The sequence below is a fragment of the Ambystoma mexicanum genome, chromosome 14, assembly GCF_040938575.1.
Source record: "Ambystoma mexicanum isolate Mex_15411 chromosome 14, UKY_AmexF1_1, whole genome shotgun sequence".
Lineage (NCBI taxonomy): Eukaryota > Metazoa > Chordata > Amphibia > Caudata > Ambystomatidae > Ambystoma > Ambystoma mexicanum.
This window is the reverse complement of record NC_090940.1, coordinates 190042563-190061909: the sequence shown is the minus strand read 5'-3', so window position 1 is coordinate 190061909 and position 19347 is coordinate 190042563. Positions and strand designations below refer to the sequence as shown.

The following is a 19347-nucleotide window of genomic DNA, read 5'->3' as shown; positions in this document are numbered from 1 at the left end:
CATGACTTGGAGATCCTCTGTGGTGTGAGTAATGGGTACTGATGAAAGCGGACAACTGTCAATCCCTTCTACCTTCTTTGCGACTGATCCTTTGAAAACCTACCTGGTCTGCCCAAATGGTGTCGACAAAGTTCCCTGCTGCCCCTCAATCGAGTAGGGCCAAGTCTTTGATCCTTTTGGAACCGACCTCAACTCGAACGGGTATCACCATGAGACGGGAATCATCGGAAACATCAGACGGGGAGACTGACAATGATACATAGGAACTGGAAGTTGAAGAGAACCCCCGGAAACCTGTCGCTTTTGGGCCAAGGGTGATAGTTTCCAGACCGCCGCAGAGGAACCTCTGGGGAGTCTCGCAAAAGGTGTTTATCTGAGCCATATCTGAGCCACACAATCCTTTTTCTCAGCGGCATCTTCTTCGGCAGTGAGCGGGCCCCTGGTGGCTCCCATTTGCATTGGTTCTTCTCGAGGAGTGGAAGTAGTGGGAATAGGTGGAGAAGAAGAGCCACTGAAAAAGGGTGTTCCCCGATGTCTTCTTTCGCTTCTTCTCTCTTAAAGCCGGTACTCCGAAGACAGCAGGTCTGCGAATGTAGGTGGCCTTGGAGAGTGTGCCAGCTCATCCTTAATCTCTTCCCTTAAACCACGTCGGAAGATGGCGAATTGTGCCTGTTCGGACCAGCCTGCCTGTGCAGCCAAATACTTGAACAATTAGATATACGAGAGCATATCCAGCGATCCCTGGTGGGCATCGAGTAAGTCTTCGCAAGCTGTGTAAGTTATCTCTTAAACATACAACAAGGAAGTGTCCCAACAGGAAAAAAGGTTATGGGCTATAACAGTGGTCGTAGTCACTGCATGCTGACTCACAAAATGGTTATTTGACGAAGAAGCCACCCTTCAAAGGGTGTGTATAACTAGCACCTGGAGTGGTGTCCTCATATGGGCTCTCTATCTATTAAAGAGCCAGGAACATGTGTTCCAAAGTAACACATACCTCTATGTCCTCGTATTGGCTTTCTGAGTTTTACGAACTAGAACACACAATGCTGAATATTTCGTATTTGCATCAATTTCACACATTTTATTCTTTGAAACAAGTGTAAAATGTAAAAGAACAGTTTCAAAATATACATGTACAGAAGTGAAACAAATAACACTAATTAAAAATCATAAATTGAAAAAGAAAAATCTTGAGGTTCAAGATAATTGTAGCTGGTATCCAAAACAGAACAAAGTATAGGTACAATCAAATACAGGTTGCCCAAGGGGCTACCCGAGTCATACAATCAGTTATGACCAAGGCCCAATCTAGGCTTAGCAACTCCCTCAGTACATTTGAATCAATCACTCATGTGTACTTGAGAGGTAAATCTAATAGTTAGGCAAGTTAGAGTGCAAGTGGGAAAACAAAATAGTTGGACAAAATATTTTGGAAAGTTGCTGTTTAGTGGGTCTCAATGTTTTGTTGAATGAACTCGAGGTAAGTGATCTCTGGCCGTCGAAGTCTTACAAAATTGGGTTGGCACTAGTCACCAAGGCTGTAGCCCAGGCCAAGGCATTACCTGTCATATTGGAAATTAGAAACCCAAACCGGGCCCGACTGGTAGCAAAAACTGTGGGTCTGAAGGTGAAGTACACCGTACAGGCATCAACAAATTCTTTGGTTCTTTTGGTGTGCCATCAAACTTTACTGAGGGCAGAGCCATAGGGGGTAATTCTGAGGGTGGATGCTCCCGGGTAGTTATCATTTGTCGCAGAACAGCGTTTTCAGAGAGCCCCTGGACAGCCCATAAGAGCTCTTGTACTTGTTCCACTGTAGCCATATTGTTTTGGTGTTGCAAACTGTCAACTCTGTTCTCCTTCCTCCGACCCACTACCATCCACCTCCTCCTCACCTGATTTGCTTCACTCAGAGTCGTAGAGTTCTAGACTTCTAGTTGAAGTCCTTCTTTTTTCGAGGCATTGACCTACCTCGAAAGGAAGCCACAGTGGCCGCCTGTAAGCTGCAGCCCTGTGGCCCCCTTTCCGGAGTAGGCAGATATGGGGAAAAAGCCAGGAGGCTGAAAAAAACCCAAAGAAGTCCAACAGGAGTCGAAAGAGATGCTGCCTGGTAGATATCCAGGTAGATATCCAGCCACAGTGATAGGTCTGGCGAAATGACGGACGGGACAAATAGGAATACTGGATGGAAAAGCTACACCGCTTGCCGCTGGCAAGCGGGTATCAGCAACCTTCTTCAGTAATTGCTCTGGGAAGCAAGGAAGGGATATGAGGCATAGGAGGGGAAGTAGAGTAATCCCAAGAGAGACGTGGGTAGAGACTCGGTAGCTGGAAAGCCGGGTACGCCGAGGAAACCAGTAGGAAGGGAAAAAAGTAGAAGGATGCAGTAAACTGCAGAAAAGGGAAAAAAGAAGGCTGATCACGCGGGGGAGCAATCAGAGAGCCCGCTGATGCCGTGTCTGGAACTGGCTACGGGGAAACAGAGCCGAGCATTCCAAAAAAACAAACACAGGAACAAAGAAAGTAAAGCACACGGAAGGAAGCACTATCGGGTCAACCGGCAGAAGGAAAACCAAACTTTGCAGTTGCAACGCATAGGTTGCAGGGAGTGAAGTGAATAAGAACCTCCCAGCAGCTGCCATTTAAAAATAAAAAAAAAAGACTAGACCGCCACCACACCACAAACAGAAATGTTACAGACCAGTTAATGGTCACCCAGTCTGCAGCGCTCCAGGTGCCTGGACGCATGACATATAGGCCCTTTTATTTTGACAGACTTGACTAGGACTGCGTTTATTATTATTTGATGGTCGTAGCTTGCTCCCATCTTTAGAGTTAGGATTAGATAGGAAACCCAATTGAAGTTCAATAAACACCCTTGAACTGTGATCACTTATGTCTGTCTTACTGTTCGATACTATGCCTTTCTTAGAGGCCTTGCACTAGATGTTCTGTTGAGAGTACCAAATGAAATTTATATATTAGTGGCAGGTGCACACATATAGTCACCAAAATTCTTAAGTTTACTGTGTTAAATAGAAATCTATACTTATTACTCCTGCTGCATTCACTGGTGCTGGGAGAACTCAGCAATCCCTGTATTAACAAATAGAAACTAGTCAGTCAACTCCTCACCCTGGAGTTGATCTCCCACACACTATGAGCTAGTACTAGCACTTTTCTTTCAGTAATAAAGAATCGCTACCATTCTTAAAATAATTGAATTGCTATTTTTTATTTTTTTTCAAAGTTCAATTTTGCCTATATGATAACCATTTTCAAAAACATTTTGTTCACGCTTCATTAAACTTCAGTAGATCTGTATATTCCGAAGATACGAAAAGGGATAAGAACTAGTCTCAGACATGATCTACAGGCACTGGACATACTGACACTTTCAAAATGGCTTCTGTTTTACCACAGTGAACACCAAAGTCTTCCAGTGATATAATCATAAGACCCAATTAGGATCTCACCAGTACATAAGAAGGTCACCATCCACAGGCAAGGTTACCTGCCGTGTTTGGCAGACCTTTACACAAGGATTTGTACATTCTATTAAGGTAAGAAATGCCCGAGTGACCACGAAAAAAAAATAGTGTTTATCTAGTGCACTACATGATGGCAACTCTTTGTATAACTAAAACGAGTGTGGGAGCCCATTTACTGAGTACTAAAAAGGGTCAAATACTCTGTTTTATGGAATTCCTTCCACGGAGGAGGTTCTACAGCCACGTTTTAGCTCACTGCACCTTTCACAGAGGAGAAATACCCATTTGAAAATCAGTCTTTGTGCCACCCACAAGGGCAGTCCAGCACCGAAATGCTAGGCAATTCTCCTCTGTACAAGAGTACCATCAGCAACCCCAGACACATGCTTGCGGCCTTGTTAGAGGTCAAGCAGAGCCTTTCTAAGCAGCTATGAGAAAGGGATCCACCTCTGGATTACCCTTGGTTACTTAGGGTGACACCCCATGTTTTATAAATTAAAAAGGAGTGTGTGAGCCCCTCTAAGAACGAACATGGGTCAAATATCTGGAATTTCTTCCACACCCGAGGAAGCCCAGCTTCACCTCACTGATAAAGCACAACAAGGCCGAAACGCGTTTCAATATATTTACTTGAAATATCCCTCGCGTGAATTTAGGACTGACCTTTTAAGCCTAAAACGTAACCTACCAACAAGCGAAATCCTCGGAGCAAGGGATACCCTGACGATTGAGCGTCTACGTCAGTACTGTTGCAACATCTTATTTCTTGTGGACCTTTAACGTTTGGGCAAATAGATTTTTTTCTGTAGGTTTGCATATCACTGATACATTGCTTATGGACACATTCTGGTATTGTTTTTTAAGAGTGGAGGAAATCTTAAATATTGCCGCTTTCCTTTTTACAAAAATGGTTTTAAATTGATATAGTTATGATATCTTGTTGTAAGTGCTTTTTGTACTCGTTTTAATATGTTATGTGGAAAGTTGTATTTATGGGCAAGTAATGGGATTTTGTGAAAAGTAGTTGTAAACTATAGCACACAAAATAAAAAAGGAATTGGATTCAAATGGTTCAGGTGGGCTAGACAGGGTCTCTGAAGGATTTCAGCCTCTAGGACAGCTCTCATAAAGCCTGGAAGAACAAGGTAGGGTCTTCCACCCAAACGTGACTCAGAAAGCCCAGGAGGAGCAAACAGCAACACAAGAACTGGCCGGGTAAGAACCCAGAGTTGGAGAGTACCTATGGTGAAGAAGAACAGCCATGTCATCTGGGGGTCCCAAAGGTAGAACGACAGCAGCTCTGGGTCTTTGGCATTGGCGGTTGGGAGATGAACTTTTGGTGGGAGCAGACAGTTCGGCCACAGGGATGCCCAACTTGGTTGCAGAGGCTCGACACAGGTTTGCAGAAGCAACAGTTTCTCACCCGGCAGACTTTCTTCTTTCTCTCGGTTCACGACGTAGCTGAGGGGACTTGTACATCGGGAGAAGTCTCTGTAGGCCCAGACAAATGGCCATAAGTTTGCAGCAGGCATCGCGATCGACGAGACGATGCACCCCAGGAATGCCAGCGGTCCCAGGATATACAGGTATTGCAGGCCTTCAAGGTCACAGCCGTTTGTGGCATGGCTCGGCTGGTCTAGAGACTGGTTAGGCCCACCTGTTCAAGCAAGGAAGTCATCTGGTCTGGATCTTCCATGTCTCACAGAAGAGAGGGCTGGAGCACACAGACGGCTTTGGCGGCCGCTGGAGGTAGCTGCAGAAGTCCTCCTCTTTCCTCTTCGGAATAGATCTTCCAGTGGTCAAATGACTTCTGCATCAAGACCCTCGCCTTTTATGCAGGAACCCAGCCAATCAGCATGCTTGCAACATTCAAACGTGGGGGGGCGGAGGGGGGGAAATCGCCAAGAGTATAGCCATAGCCAGGCACCCAGTTAGAACTGGATCTAAGCAGACACACTGGCAGACACAGACCTTAGGAGTTCTGGTGTTCTACATGCGTCCTGTCCTCCCAGACACACTTGTGCCGCCTGGCAGGCTTCCCAACGGGAGCCCAAGGGCAAAGGAGTGAGCAGGACTTGTTTATTTAATATCAAAGGCCATTTTGCACCATGTTAAGGGGCCTCAGATAAAGATAAAGTTGCGGGGTTGGCTCCCAGAATATAATTTACCCAAGGGGCTAGTTTTACTAGTGTTAGTAGGTTTTTGAGAAGGAACGTTTTGGGCAAAACTATTTCAAATTTGCGACCCTCCAGTTGTTTGGTCCCCCTGGAAATCTTGCATGCCAAGGGCCATAGATTCCTTCAAAATACTGAGTGGAGCTTTCAAAAGGAGGTGGGGGGAGTGCAGAGTATAATTAATCCATGGAGACCACTAGTGCTTGACGATCAAGTCTGGGTTTCAAATTGTGAGGCTAAAGAAATGCAGTCAGTATTGTAACCCTCAGGGGAAATATCGGGTATTTTTGTCCAAATACCATTATTCGAGAATATAGGAGTAGGCATATTTTTTAGAGATATTTCAAATTCTGAAAATAGGACATGGACTTCGATTATCAGTTGTGTAAATGCTGCTGGTTGTCTTGTTAAATTGTGTGGGAGAGACATCATGAAGCTTTCCTCTTTTTATATCTCGAAGCACAAAGCAGAGTAGCAAGTCACGCTAATCATATAAAAATACTAAGTACAAACTAGGGCGATTATGTTGGTTTGTTTATTTATAATGCGCGCCAGACCCGGGGGTATCAGGGTGCAGAAGGCAATAAGGATATTTTCAGCTTTTTATGAAGGACACAAACATAGGCAAAATACAATAAAAAACACAACTCTGTACAATGTGGAACAGAGTTGATGAATCATACACAACAGTTAACAGTGAATAGTTAAAAAAAGAATATTGATTAAATTAAAAAGGATTGCTGCTGTACACAGGGACGCCCGATCTACACAAGGGGTATAGGTTTGGGGGGGGGGGTGGGAAGGGGAGCGGAATTGGATGCAGTCCCTCTCACCCCATCACAGTCTGGCAACTCTGCACGGGGACGCCCCACGGGCTAAAAGAGCTTGCCCAAGTCGGTCTCCCCCTCCCGTTGGAGTATGTGGGAGAAACAGTCCCTCTCATCATGGACAGGGATTCACAGGCAGCAATACGCTACAAGCTTTCACCCCCTTCCTGGTTCCCCAACTGCCGGCGGCTTGGCAAGCGTGGTCATTGAAATAGGAATGAGGTCTTATGGAGATTTAGCAGAGTCACCCCTAGCTACTTTTGGTGTGCACTCGGGCCGGACACAAACATCCTATGTCACGTAACGGTTCACATATGAATACGTTAGAAATGTGGTCTTCTGAGGGCAGAACATGATCAAGAATCAGACATTTGGTGATGCAGACTTGGACAAAGCAGCATCCCTTCGGGTGGGTCACAACTACACCGATAGTAACACAAACAAGTCCCAAGAGTGAAGTGATCAGACTGTCTGAGACCCTGTATTCAGCCTCACTGTATGATTGGTTACATTTACATTTGCTCCCAAGTTTGCATGTTGCACCATGAGGGAAGAACAATTGCTTCATGGAATGTCAATGGCCTGAAGACTGTTGTGAAAAGGACTAAATTCATGTCCTATTTACGATCAAATTCATGTGACATTGCTTTCCTCCAGGAGACACATCTGGGCTGTAAAGAGGCTGAGAAACTTCAACGGGGATGGGTCGGTCAAACCTTTTTCTCAACCTATTTGTCCAGCAAAAGAGGTGTTTCAACACTCATTAAGAAACATCTGCCGATAACAATCCTCTCAAGTAAGGCGGATAAAGAAGGAAGGTTTGTTTGGGTTTTAGCCAAGATACAAGTTATAAAGACTCTTCTATGCAATGTGTATGCACCCAACTTGGATGACCCTCTCTTCTTCACGGAGCTTGCTCAATTACTTCAAACCTACAATGTTGACTCCATTGTGTTGGCCAGTGACTTCAACCAGGTGTTGGATCCAGCCTTAGATCGCTGAAATAGTGACAGCTCACGAATTCCAAAAAAAAAAAAAAAAAGAGCAGGAGATCATTAGAATCCCTAATGAGCGAGTTCAACCTGGCTGATGTATGGGGCTTAGAACACCCGTCTGATAGAGACTACAGCTTCCACTCTCTGTGTCATGATAGCTACTCCCGCATGGACTTTTTCTTGACCGCTGGACAAGTAGCTGTTAGGATTCTAGAATCGGGCTGATTGCCTTATCAGATCACGCACCAATATCACTACGTCTCTCATTGCAGCATACTCTGATCAAATCCTCAAGATGGAGAATGTACTCCAACATCCTGAACAATGAACAAATTAGAAATGAAGTTGTGGAAGAAATTGAAAACTTTATTCAAATGAATAGGACTAATGATGTTGCAGTCTCCACAGTCTGGGAAGCAATTAGATGTTTTGTCCGTTTACCAGTTTTTGACATCGGAACACCACAAAGAAAATTGAAGGCTAAAGAAATCCAAAGATTGTCTGCTGAAGCTAAGCGCCTAGACAGCCAATTTGCTGCAACAAAGATGCCGGAACTAAAAATGAGTTGAGGAAGGCAAAATTTGAACTGAACAAGATAATATCAGATCAAGTAGAATATGCCCTATTCAGGCAGAGAATTAACTACTTGGAAAATGGCGAGAAGGCAGGAAGACTCTTGGCGCACAGACTAAAAGTAGCCGAAAGTGATTGCTTTATTATTGCAATTAGAGGTCTAGACAATACCCTGAAAACACACCAAAAAGAGATAAACACGTCATTCCATGATTTCTATGAAAAGCTGTACAAATCTGAACTGACATGGGAGAGTGTTGAGATAGAACCCTTTCTGAATTCTTTGGAATCATCTCAATTGTCGGATGTGCAATCAGCAAATCTTGAAGGAAAACTGGAAATTGAGGATATTCGCCTGGCCATTTCAAAACTTACAGTGGGCAAGTCACCTGGTACTGATGGATTGCCCACCGAGTTTTATAAGATCCTATCTGACTCTGCTTTAAAGCTACGTTGTGATGTTTACAATGATGCCTTTGAGGCTGGTTCGCTACCCGATATGATGTGGCACGCTTTAATAACGGTTCTGAAGAAGAAAGACATATCTGTTACTAGATGTGAAAACTACAGGCCGATCAACCTACTAAATACTGACTACTGACAGTTATATCATCTCTGGTCCATAACAATCATGTGGGATTTGTCACAGGGAGGGCTGTGGTTGACAACATGAGGCGCCCGTTATCAATTGAGAAAGGACATAATCAGCCAATTGCCAATGCAGTGATCTCGCTGGACCACAAGAAGGCTTGTGATCGTGTGGAGTGGACCTTCTTGTTCTCATGCCTAGATAGAATGAAATTTGGACAGGATTTTAAGCACTGGGTATGGTTATTGTACACAAATCCATCTGTAGGTGTACTTAGAAATGTCCTAATTTCAGATGCTTTTAAACTACACAGGGGTACCAGACAGGGCTGCCCGCTCTCTCCTCTTCTATTCATTTCATTTCATCTATGGAGCCATTGGCAGTATTATTGAGATCAGATGTCAATCTTCAGCCAATAATTGGGAGTGTTCGTGATAATCTAATCTGGCTCAATGCAGATCTAATGATTGCTGTTCAGGACCCTACAAATTTCATACCTCACATGATGCAAGATATTCAGGGATATTCTATGGTCTCTGGTTATAAAGTGAATTGGAGTAAATTCGAAATTCTACCAACAAATCTTTGTCAGCAGCACACATGTGCACAATTCCAGTTCACCTGGTGCCCGGAAAATTGAAATACTTGGGCATCTGGACCGGTCCTGAAGTGATAAAATTACCAGCAATACATTTTGCAATGATTTTACCAAAACTCAAAGCTGACCAGGACAAAAGGGAGCTTTTGAAACTGTCAACATGTGGGAAGATCAATTGTATAAAAATGAATCGGCACCACGGGTAAACTAGATTTGATCTATGCTCCCATTTAAAATACCAGCTCATCTTTTCAAAGAATTTGATAGAATCATGCAAAAGTTCATTTGGGATGGAAAACCGCCAAGGCTTGCAATGTGGAAAATGTAACTGCCCTTAAAGCAAGGGGGAATGAACTTACCAAACTTTGCCGACTACCATCTGTCATTTGTAACTCGCCATTTATGTAAGATCATTGACACCAAAAAGTAACTACCACATTATTCAATTTGGGAATGCTGTGCGGTGTCACGGCTTGATCCCAAAACATTACTGACAATGAAAAGAAAAGCGTCAAAAGGGAGCAATACAGAAGGCCTCATCACGACTTGGGCGTTAACGCCGTCGGTATTACCGCCGGCATTAGCCCAACCGCCGAACTCCCCGGCGCTAATAGCGCCGGATCACGAGTTCGGCGGTAAAGTAAATCCCCATTGAGCCCATTCGGGAATGCCCCATTTCCCATTGGGCTCAATGCTGGGGCGAAATCCGCCGAAGTCCTGATTTGGCGGACCCTTAAATCTGGCGGTAATAGCACTACCGACGGATTTAAGGGTTATCGCCAAAGTTGTGATGAGGCCCAGAGACATGATTCTTACAGGACAGTTGGTATGGTATTGGTATATCCTTTTTTGGTCAGAATGGTTTTTAACTGGCATACAATACTTTAAAGATCTGATTGAGGAGGGCAATTGGATTTCATATGCGCAATTGTGTCAATTATATAACATGACAGATTGTAGATTTGCAGAATACGGAAAATTAAAGATTATTACAGCATGTCTGGATGTGTCTCAAATGGCGGGTCAGAACGCCGCCTTGTCAGCACTACAGACCTGCATGAGCGCATGTCATCCGGCGGCTACAATGTATGGAGTTCTGAAGGCTTGCCGCAAGGAGACCTGAGGTTTTGCCAGGCATATTGGCTGAAGAGTTGGGAAGAGGATGTTGGTCTGAAACGTTGGCAGCGATGCGGTGGTAACACGCGCCTAGTGAGTCTGGACTGGGGCGTTAGAGCCTCACAGACAAAGTTGATCTTTAGGTCTTACTGGACACCTGTAAGGTTATTTAAAAAGGCATCTGAGATTTGCTGGAAATGCAAAACCTCCGCAGGCACCCTCAGTCAGTTACTCTGGTTTTGTCCAAAGACTAATACGTTCTTGGAAGGTGTACGTGAGAGACCAGGCTGGTTCTGAGCTGTACAATCCCCATGGTTGCCTCATTACTGGTTCTGGGAGATGTGTCTCTGATGGATCATATCTCATTCAGCAAATAAAATGTGGTTGCTCCGCGCTTGAATGGTTGCAAAGAAGATGATATTGCGATCCTGGGAATCAAGCAGCTCCTTCAATATAGATAACTGGATCGAAGAACTGCTTACTACTTCCACCTACGAAAAAGCCATCCATAAAAATGCAGGAGATATGGACACTTTTGGGATATATGGGGAGACTTTCTTGATGTTTATGGATAAAGCATGGGTTACATTTCAAAAGTTATGCTTCCATGAAACTGTCGCTGCTGTTACTTTATGATTCAATATGCTTCTCTTAAATTATTCTGCTATGCTTACTTAATCCATGAACAGGATTATCCAATCTAGTCAGAACTGTGCTTACTATTTATGTACTTTTATTTCTTTCTTTTCTTCTGATTTTCTTTTCTTTTCCCTTAACCCTATTTGCTAAATGTTATTAGGAAAACCATTATTGTTACTATCCAGTTGTTTGGTATACTTATGTTTTATTCTAATGTCAATTATCTGACTGGTGGTTGTTTTGTTTCAACTTGCGTTTTTGAAAATAAAACTTTTTACCCAAACAATAATAATTGCAGAACACAAAAAAAAAAAAAAAGTGGAACATTTTGTTGAGGATTGATTGACATATGTTTGGGTTATAAAAAGGATAATGCAAAATGTGGTCAAAGTGGCAGATGGAGAGGTGTGACACAGACAGAATTTCAAAGGTTTGAAGTGGGAATAGAGCAAGGAATTAATTTGTATGATTGGAAAATGTGAAGAGGCAGGGCAGGGTGGTGTGTAAAGGTCAATGCAAGAAAATCTGGAGATGAGTTGAGACAATGACAGTAGCCACGTTTTGAGGATTTTGGTGGCTTGAGGATAAATGAAAAATTAACAGATGTGCATTCTGTGTTTCAAGTAGAATTCATATTTTATTATGAGGCATGGAACACTGGAAAACAAAAGCTGTAGTGTAGGGGGGGGTTTCCAATGAAGATACTTCGAATGTGTGATATGGCTGAATGATTTTTTCTTGTCAAATGTACTACTCACCCCACATTCTCCATAGATTTCTGTGGTGCCATTCACATCAAGAACTGTCTTGCCACAGTAGAGTCCAAGGCAAACTGGATAAATATTGAAGGCTGTAAGAGGAGACAAAATAATAATGCGTTTATGCTAAAATACAAACTGACATGAACAACAAAAGGAAAGTGTAAAACAAAAAGAAAAGTATCAGTGCTACAGTAGGACAGTAGGAACACATGTTTTGTTTGGGCATAATTTAAAGCTCCTTTCTTTGCCCTGGACAGAGCAACATTATTTTACTCTATAAAACACATTTCCACACCCTATATGCAAACACCTTCAGCCCATAATCAAGGTGCGTGCCTCACCAACCTACTCCCAGCACACACTTCCTGGATACATAAAATGTTGACACCATCCTAATATATTACACCAGAAACCTAGAATTGCATGATTACTTACCAATAGACTAACCAGCCCACAACCAATCTAGGTTATACAGCAGACAGTCTACTGAAAAGGCACTCACTCCCCTCTATTCTCATCTTCCATCACTGCTGCCTGGAACACTACTTATCATCCACCCCTTGTATTTATTCTCTCCACATTGGCATCCGCGAGTCTCTCCCCAACTGAATCGGCTCCTGCTCAACTCACTGGTCCATCTTCACCTGAAGTAACACTGGCACCTCTTACCCAATGATCTGTCCTTGGATCACTACTCTACGTGTGCTATGCTTCCTCAGGACAGCAATTCTATGTCTAATGCTCACTCTTAACAGAAGTCACCTACTGCCCATTTCCAAATACCTCACTCTTTCATCCCTATTATGTCTGCACACCCAATCTTCTTGCCCCATCCCTCAAGGCTCCAAAACCTAGGGATCCTTTTTGACAGTGATCTGAAGTTTCAACAAGTCTATTAACTATACTACTACAGCTACCATGGCGAGCCTACTAAAAATATGTAAGATTGTAAAAGCATCTGCTGTACTCCCCTTTCCTCCATGCTCTCGGGAGTTATGTTCATGGGAGCAGAGTCCCTTTCAGCCACTACCCTTCCAGGCACTACACTCAGCCTCTCTGCAACAGTCTTTTCCAGTCTTGGCTGTACCTGCATCAAGTCTACATATGAATGGGATTAATAAAGTACATTCCCGACTGTTTGGATTTTCTGTTAGTGCTGCAGGACATCGCTTTGGTCTTTTGAATGTTAATAGAAGGCCAGCTGGACACGGCACAATGGATGGATGGATAGCAACACATCATTGCCAGAAAACAGTATGCCCCATCTGGATGCCAAATCATTGATGTAACATGATAAGAGCAGCAAGTTGAGGACACATCCTTGCCCTATCCTTTTAAGAGAAACATTCTAGTTTGCATCCATCCCAACCCCACCGCACAGACAGAAAATGTGTTCTAGCTGCACTCCATGGCTATCTTAGGTTGAGCTGTGCTGCACTCCATAGTTAGCCATTGTGGTGAATTGTACTGCGCTCCATGGTTGGCTCGAGTTTAGCTGTGCCATTAACATTAGGTTGATCTGTGCTGTGCTCCATAATTAGCTATTGGGTTGCACATTGCGAGCTCCATAGTTGGCCTTTGTGCTACATACTTAGCTACTGAGTGCTGCACATATCTTGAATCTAGCTGCACTGTAAGCTATTGCACACATCTTGAAGTCAGCAGTATCATAAGTACTGCATATAATATGGAAAGTAGCCCCATTGTAGGAACTGCATAAACTCTGAAATTAGCCGTATTGGAAATTAATCTGCTCATCTTGAAACTAGCCGCACAGTAGGAACTGCTTTATTTGAACTACCTGTGTGACCATTGTGGTCCCTTCCCACCTTGAAGCGCTTTGAAGCACTTCACCTGTGTATAAGCGCTTTTTCAAATAAGCATCCATATAAAAACATCTTAGATGAATCATTACAATAATCACTAAAGAGAATTTCTATATTTTCTAGTTAATTATCGATCTGACTTTTCACAATTCTAGAACATGGCGTTATAACCACTACACGGTCACACAAGTGTTTATACAGCCTGTGAAGGTAAAGTTATTTTTCATCAAGATAGCATTTACAAATTGTAGCCTTTACCTATCATCAACCTCAAATTGATAGTTTCAAGTTTATAGCAGTTAAAAGACAACGAGTAAGAGCAATTAACAGTTGGTTTTCACCCCACATGAACCTCAACCAAAAAGTTTAGAGAATTCAGTGTAACTAATATTCTCTAGACCGAATGTTTTGAGCCTTTCAGATTCAAAATAAGGGCATGTGGTGATAAGATGTTTTAAGGTTTCCAATTGGGAATCATTTGAGCAGAAACGAGAAGTCGCATTCTATGCCGAAACCCAATTTTTTGTCTGTTCTCTAGTTTTAAAAATGATTGAATTTAAATCTCATATAGAGAACATGAGCTTTGTTTCACGTGAAATCGCAACAAATACGAACAACGCTGTAGTCTTCTGCGTGGCAAGCAAACATATTCCTGATGCAAATTATAGCTGCCCAGAGATTAGATCAATCATATATAATATATACATACACACACACACATTTATTTTATTTTTTTAAACACTCCCCGTTCGGGTAAATACATCTTCACAGGGTCCTGAGATCTTCATATAAAGAACTGAGGTGGATCCAATAATTTTGAATAGTTCAATAGTAGCCACCAATAAGATTTTGATGATAAACTGAACCCCAACTCATGCTTAATGAGAACTAGAAATTCCAAGGACCTCCTGCCATAGATGTCCTTGAATGCAATAAAAATAAATAAAAAGACATTTAAAAAAAAAAATAATAATAATAAAAATCACTCATGTTAAAGTGCTACATGTCCAAACCATACAACAGTGGTGGTTCAACCTTGGAGACATAGTATTCAATTGCCGGCATCACAGAGAATTTGCAGAGCCTGTTGAAGAGATTTCATCTGGCACAGCAAAGGCCTCTGTGTGCGTTTTAAAGATTCCCTCCACATCGCCAAGGAAGAAGCGTTACACTAATATCATAGTTGTGGTACCCGTTCAATATGTTCTGCACCTAGGGTCCAGATCAAGGTTATTTTTTTGTGTCCCGAGAACACAACAATTTTTTGATTTGTAGGCATTTGCCTGTAGATTATGTTTGGAAATGTAAAAAGCCGTAGTTTGATTTGTAGCCCACTCAGAGTTCTGTCAAAGAAAATCAAATCGGGGGCAAACTTGAGTTCATAACCATTAACACATCCTACATTTCCAAAGACTGGAATAAAGCACCCACGCTCAAACAGCCCACACGAACCAAAACAAAGCAACCCCACCAACCACCTAATTAGACTGCTCGACGAAGAGATGGAACAATCCCACCTAGCAAGCACTCCCGAGAGAGAATACCCAGTACTGAAAACCCGACAGACACCACACCAACTGGGATAACAGAAAACACAAATTACACTGCAGCTTACTCAACGTAAGATATATGGCTAAACACAAAAACAGAAATATGCAATGTAAATGAGGGCGGCACAGACGTGCTTTTCCTCACAGAAACATGGCTATTAGACAACTACAAAACTATTGCGCACAAAGCCATACAGAAAACCAACGAGGAGGCAGAAATCGCAATGGTGCACAAAGAGCACATCTGAGCCACGCCACTCCCCTACACCGACATAGAAGACTGCAAATCCTTTGTCAAGATCAAACTCAACAAGCAGGCCAACATAGTGTTCCTTCTGATCTACAGACCGCCATCCTACAACCCAAACTTTGCAACGAATCGCAGAATCCATTGCCAACCTATTCACCTGCCATGACAACCTAATCGTCCTGGGTGATTTCGAGTTTGAAAGAGAATGAAACCACAACAAACTCACTCTGCACCGTCGTGGAAACACTCCAATCAAATAGTAAACAGATGCACCCACAAAGCCGGACACACATTGCATGCAATTTTCTGCAGAGAATGACTGTATTCGCCCCACCATCACCAATGATATGGAGTGATCACTACCCAAAACCATTCCATCTCTATTGGTCGAGCACAGAGTAGGTGTTGGAGTGCTCTTCTAGCACTGTACTTGCCGGGGTGAGTGAAACGTTTATGGCTTCCATCTGCCACCCTTCATTTTTGATTTCTCCACTGCTTTGCCGCCTCTGCCACTCTTGTTGCACACCTGTGTCCCTCTTCCCGCTCCCTCTGCCCACCCTGACCCTCCTGAGTGGGCACTAGGCCCTATTTGAATTTTGCACTCAGGGCAGCCCAACTGCCCGTCGCAACACCCTTCTGGCGACGGCCCCTGAGGCAAAGGACAGCTCCCATAGAAGCAGCTCCATATGGTGTCTGCCGACGTCAGCCGGGGAAGCAAGAAGCCTGCATCCGTCAACCTGCTGCGACTACTAGAGTAAGTGCGGTGGGTCAGGGGGTGTAGCAAGCACTGCACCCCACTAAACTGACCAACCCACTAATTACTCCATTGTTTATATTGCACCACCCATAGCATCTCAGTGAACTGTACTGCTTGGTCATCGCTCTAGGAAAGTTTGCTTTTCCTTTCTCACACTGCTGTTTGTGTTGAAACTAGGCCTTTTCCCCCCCCCACTCCTTCTTGGAAAGTCGAACCTGGGTGTTACAATGCATTCCCTGCCTCCCCCCCTCAAGAGAGATATCCTGGTCTCCAACCCTAGCCTCCAATCGCCGATATGCACATCAGCGCTTCCTCCAGACAGACCTTAACCGACATCCTCTTGGTCGTTCCCTCTCCAGACCTATGGACCCTTCATATGGTCTCGGCTCTCTCTCCCATTAATGGTGGCACTCAGTGGGAGGTCCTCTTGGCCTCCTTCACTCCTCCCAGACCATCATTAATGTCTGAATGGAAGAGTCTTAGTCCTGGCCCTCAGCCCAATCGCATACTTTTTGATTGGCGTCTCAACTTTCTTACTCCTCCTGCTACTCCTACTAGCACCTCTGCCACCTCCTTCTTCCGCCACCTCTCTAGCATGATGCTCCTAATCTCTGGCTTCTATGCCACCTACTGCTGCCACCTCCTGCTACCACCTGCTACCACCTCGGCCCACACTAGGGCCCCTCTACCACTTCCGCTGGGTGTACCTCAAGTCTGTACCCCACCCCGGAAGTCTTTCAAATGTGGCAAGCTGCTCCACGTCACTACTCTCAACTCTCGCTCTGCTGTCAAACACTCCTCTGACATGTGCCGCCACCACCACCAAGAACTCGACCTGTATGTCCTCGCTCTCACCAAGACGTGGTTTAGGGCCAGCTCTGTCACAAGCTTTGACACTCTCCTCCCCGATGGCTACAAGAGCCTCTCCGAGCCCAGAACCAATCAACTCGGAGGTGAAGTAGCTCTGATCTTTCCAGAGTGGGTCCCTGCTTCAGTCATTCCTATGCAGGTCTACCTTTGAATGCCTGGTCTGCAGGCTCTCGGTCTCTCCTGGCTTCTCTCGGACTGTGGCCACCATCCACAGGCAACCTGGCTAGGTTGCCCTTTTCCTCTCACAGTGGGCTGACCTCTCTTCTCTCCTTACCTCTACCTCTCAACTTCTCCTCAGAGACCTCAACATCCACCTGGATGCTTCTAAGAAGCTCACGGTCTCCAGAGCCCTGGTTCCCTCTCTAGGCTGGACTATTGCAACAGCCTCTTTCTCAATCTGCCTTACTCTACTCTACTCTCTGCCCTCTGCAACTAATCCAGAACATGACTGAGACGTATCCTTGATACCATATCCCTCCAATGGCTCCCTGTGTCTTCAAGGTCAAGCTCAAGACCCTCTGCATCGTCCACAAGGCTTTCTGGAGCCGGGCCTGGACTACATCCAACTCTCTCTTCCAAAATACCTTTCTTCGAGCCCTTCACTCAGCCACCTCCAACTCGGAGGGTCAGACGGTTCACCAGGCAGAGAGTGGGGGTGCTAGATCCCTCATCTGCAGGTGCCTACCTCTGGAATGGCCTCCCTACCCTCTCAAACTTGAGCTGGACCACCTGAAGTTCCAGAAGCAGCTCCAGGCCTTCCTCTCCACCTTTGCTTTCTCTCCCTCTCCTGCCGACCTACCCGTATGCTGTGACAACTGGTTGCTTGGATACCCTCAGAGTCTTACTGGGTACCAGGCTCCTCCTTGATCAGTCTCCCCTGCACTGCCTCCGCTCCTAAGCCCACTTAAGGGATGTATCTGTAACCCCTACAGTCCCCTGCCTCATTGCACTTACCCAAAGCCGTGCTGCCCTGATTGCACTTCCCCTTCCCCTTCCCTGGCACTTACCCCTCTCCCTTCCCCCTGAACATTGCATTGGCGCACTTGCACGATCGAATGATACATGACCTAGTAAGATTGTTTGTCTTGTCCTCCCTCCGTCTTCCCTACCTTGTTTTATCACACCTAGAAACACTTGTGTACAAGGCCGTTATCATATTATCAAACTTTAAACCAACATACTGCCTAGGAATGCAATATTACAAAAGAAACTGGAAGAGTCTTGATTTGAAATCCTTAACACTTCTGCTGGAATCGACGCAACCGAACACCGCAGAGCTGAACAGTATTACCCCAGACTCAGAGTATTTTTTACGCAAACACACCTCATCGAGACCCTAGACCAACCAGAAAAACCTCATCAAAAAGGTTGGCAGCAAGTTAGTTCACCAAAGAGCTGAAAGAAAATAATAACAAAAGCTGACAAAATAAAATACCAAAGACAACTCAGATGACGCAAATCAGCAGGCCACAAAGCAAAACAAATGCATTAAAAAATTAATTTTTTCTTTAAATTTACAACACTATGTGGTCAATCCGGGGACCATCCTCACTCCCTGTCTGGGGAGGTTCTCTTCCCATGTGGCCAGGGAAGGGCAGCCACTACCTGATCCAGACCCTAGGGGTGGCTGCCCGAGGGAGGATCACATGGGGGGTGACAACCTTCAAAGGAGGGAATGAGACTCACTGGCAGGAACCTGGTATCCCCCTTCCCACCAAGGCTGACACTCAATAGTTAAATCCCCCAACTGGTATTACATACTGCGACATAGAACAAGTTCCCCTGACTATGAGGCTTTCTTCCATTCTCCTTATGTGACGCGGGATCGCGGGAGTAATGCAGATCACTGAACTAGAGACTCGCTCTAATCTTTGGAAATATCCAACAGGTGCTGGGACAAGAATGCCCAGCACTGCAAGAAGATGGAGATCAATGGGAACCAGGTCCACATTACCCGACGCAGGATGGAGAATGAAACAGATGACAGAGAAGGGAGCAGGCCAGTGGCTTTCAGTAGCATCACAAGAGGCTGGAAGGAATGTTCGCTGTCCGAGACTCTGCAGCAGGAGACGCTGCGAGAATGAGGCCACAGTGAAGCGGAAACCGAAGAGCCGACAGGATGGTGTTAGCAAGACAAGGCTCCCCTGTAAAGGAAACGAGGACTGCAGAAAACGCCAAAGCCACCACAAGAGACCAGTGAGCCCAACAAAGGGAAGGGTGACACCAGGGAGCTTCATAGTGTAGACCACACAGAAGCGGTATGAAAGCGAAGCCAGGCAAGGGAACGCTGAAAGTGTTAAGAAGAGAAACCAGTGAAGAGCGGTTGAA

At 44.6% G+C, this 19347-nt stretch overlaps 1 protein-coding gene across 2 annotated transcripts in view; it reads right to left on the bottom strand.

The window, feature by feature from the left end:
- The window catches only part of JKAMP (JNK1/MAPK8 associated membrane protein), a 408720-nt gene that overhangs the window by 384398 nt on the left and 4975 nt on the right, over window positions 1–19347 (bottom strand). For both annotated transcript variants that reach the window (XM_069638896.1, XM_069638897.1), the window contains exon 2: window positions 11764–11855. In XM_069638896.1, the coding sequence (XP_069494997.1) occupies window positions 11764–11855 (92 nt within the window). The remainder of the gene's footprint in view (window positions 1–11763; window positions 11856–19347) is intronic.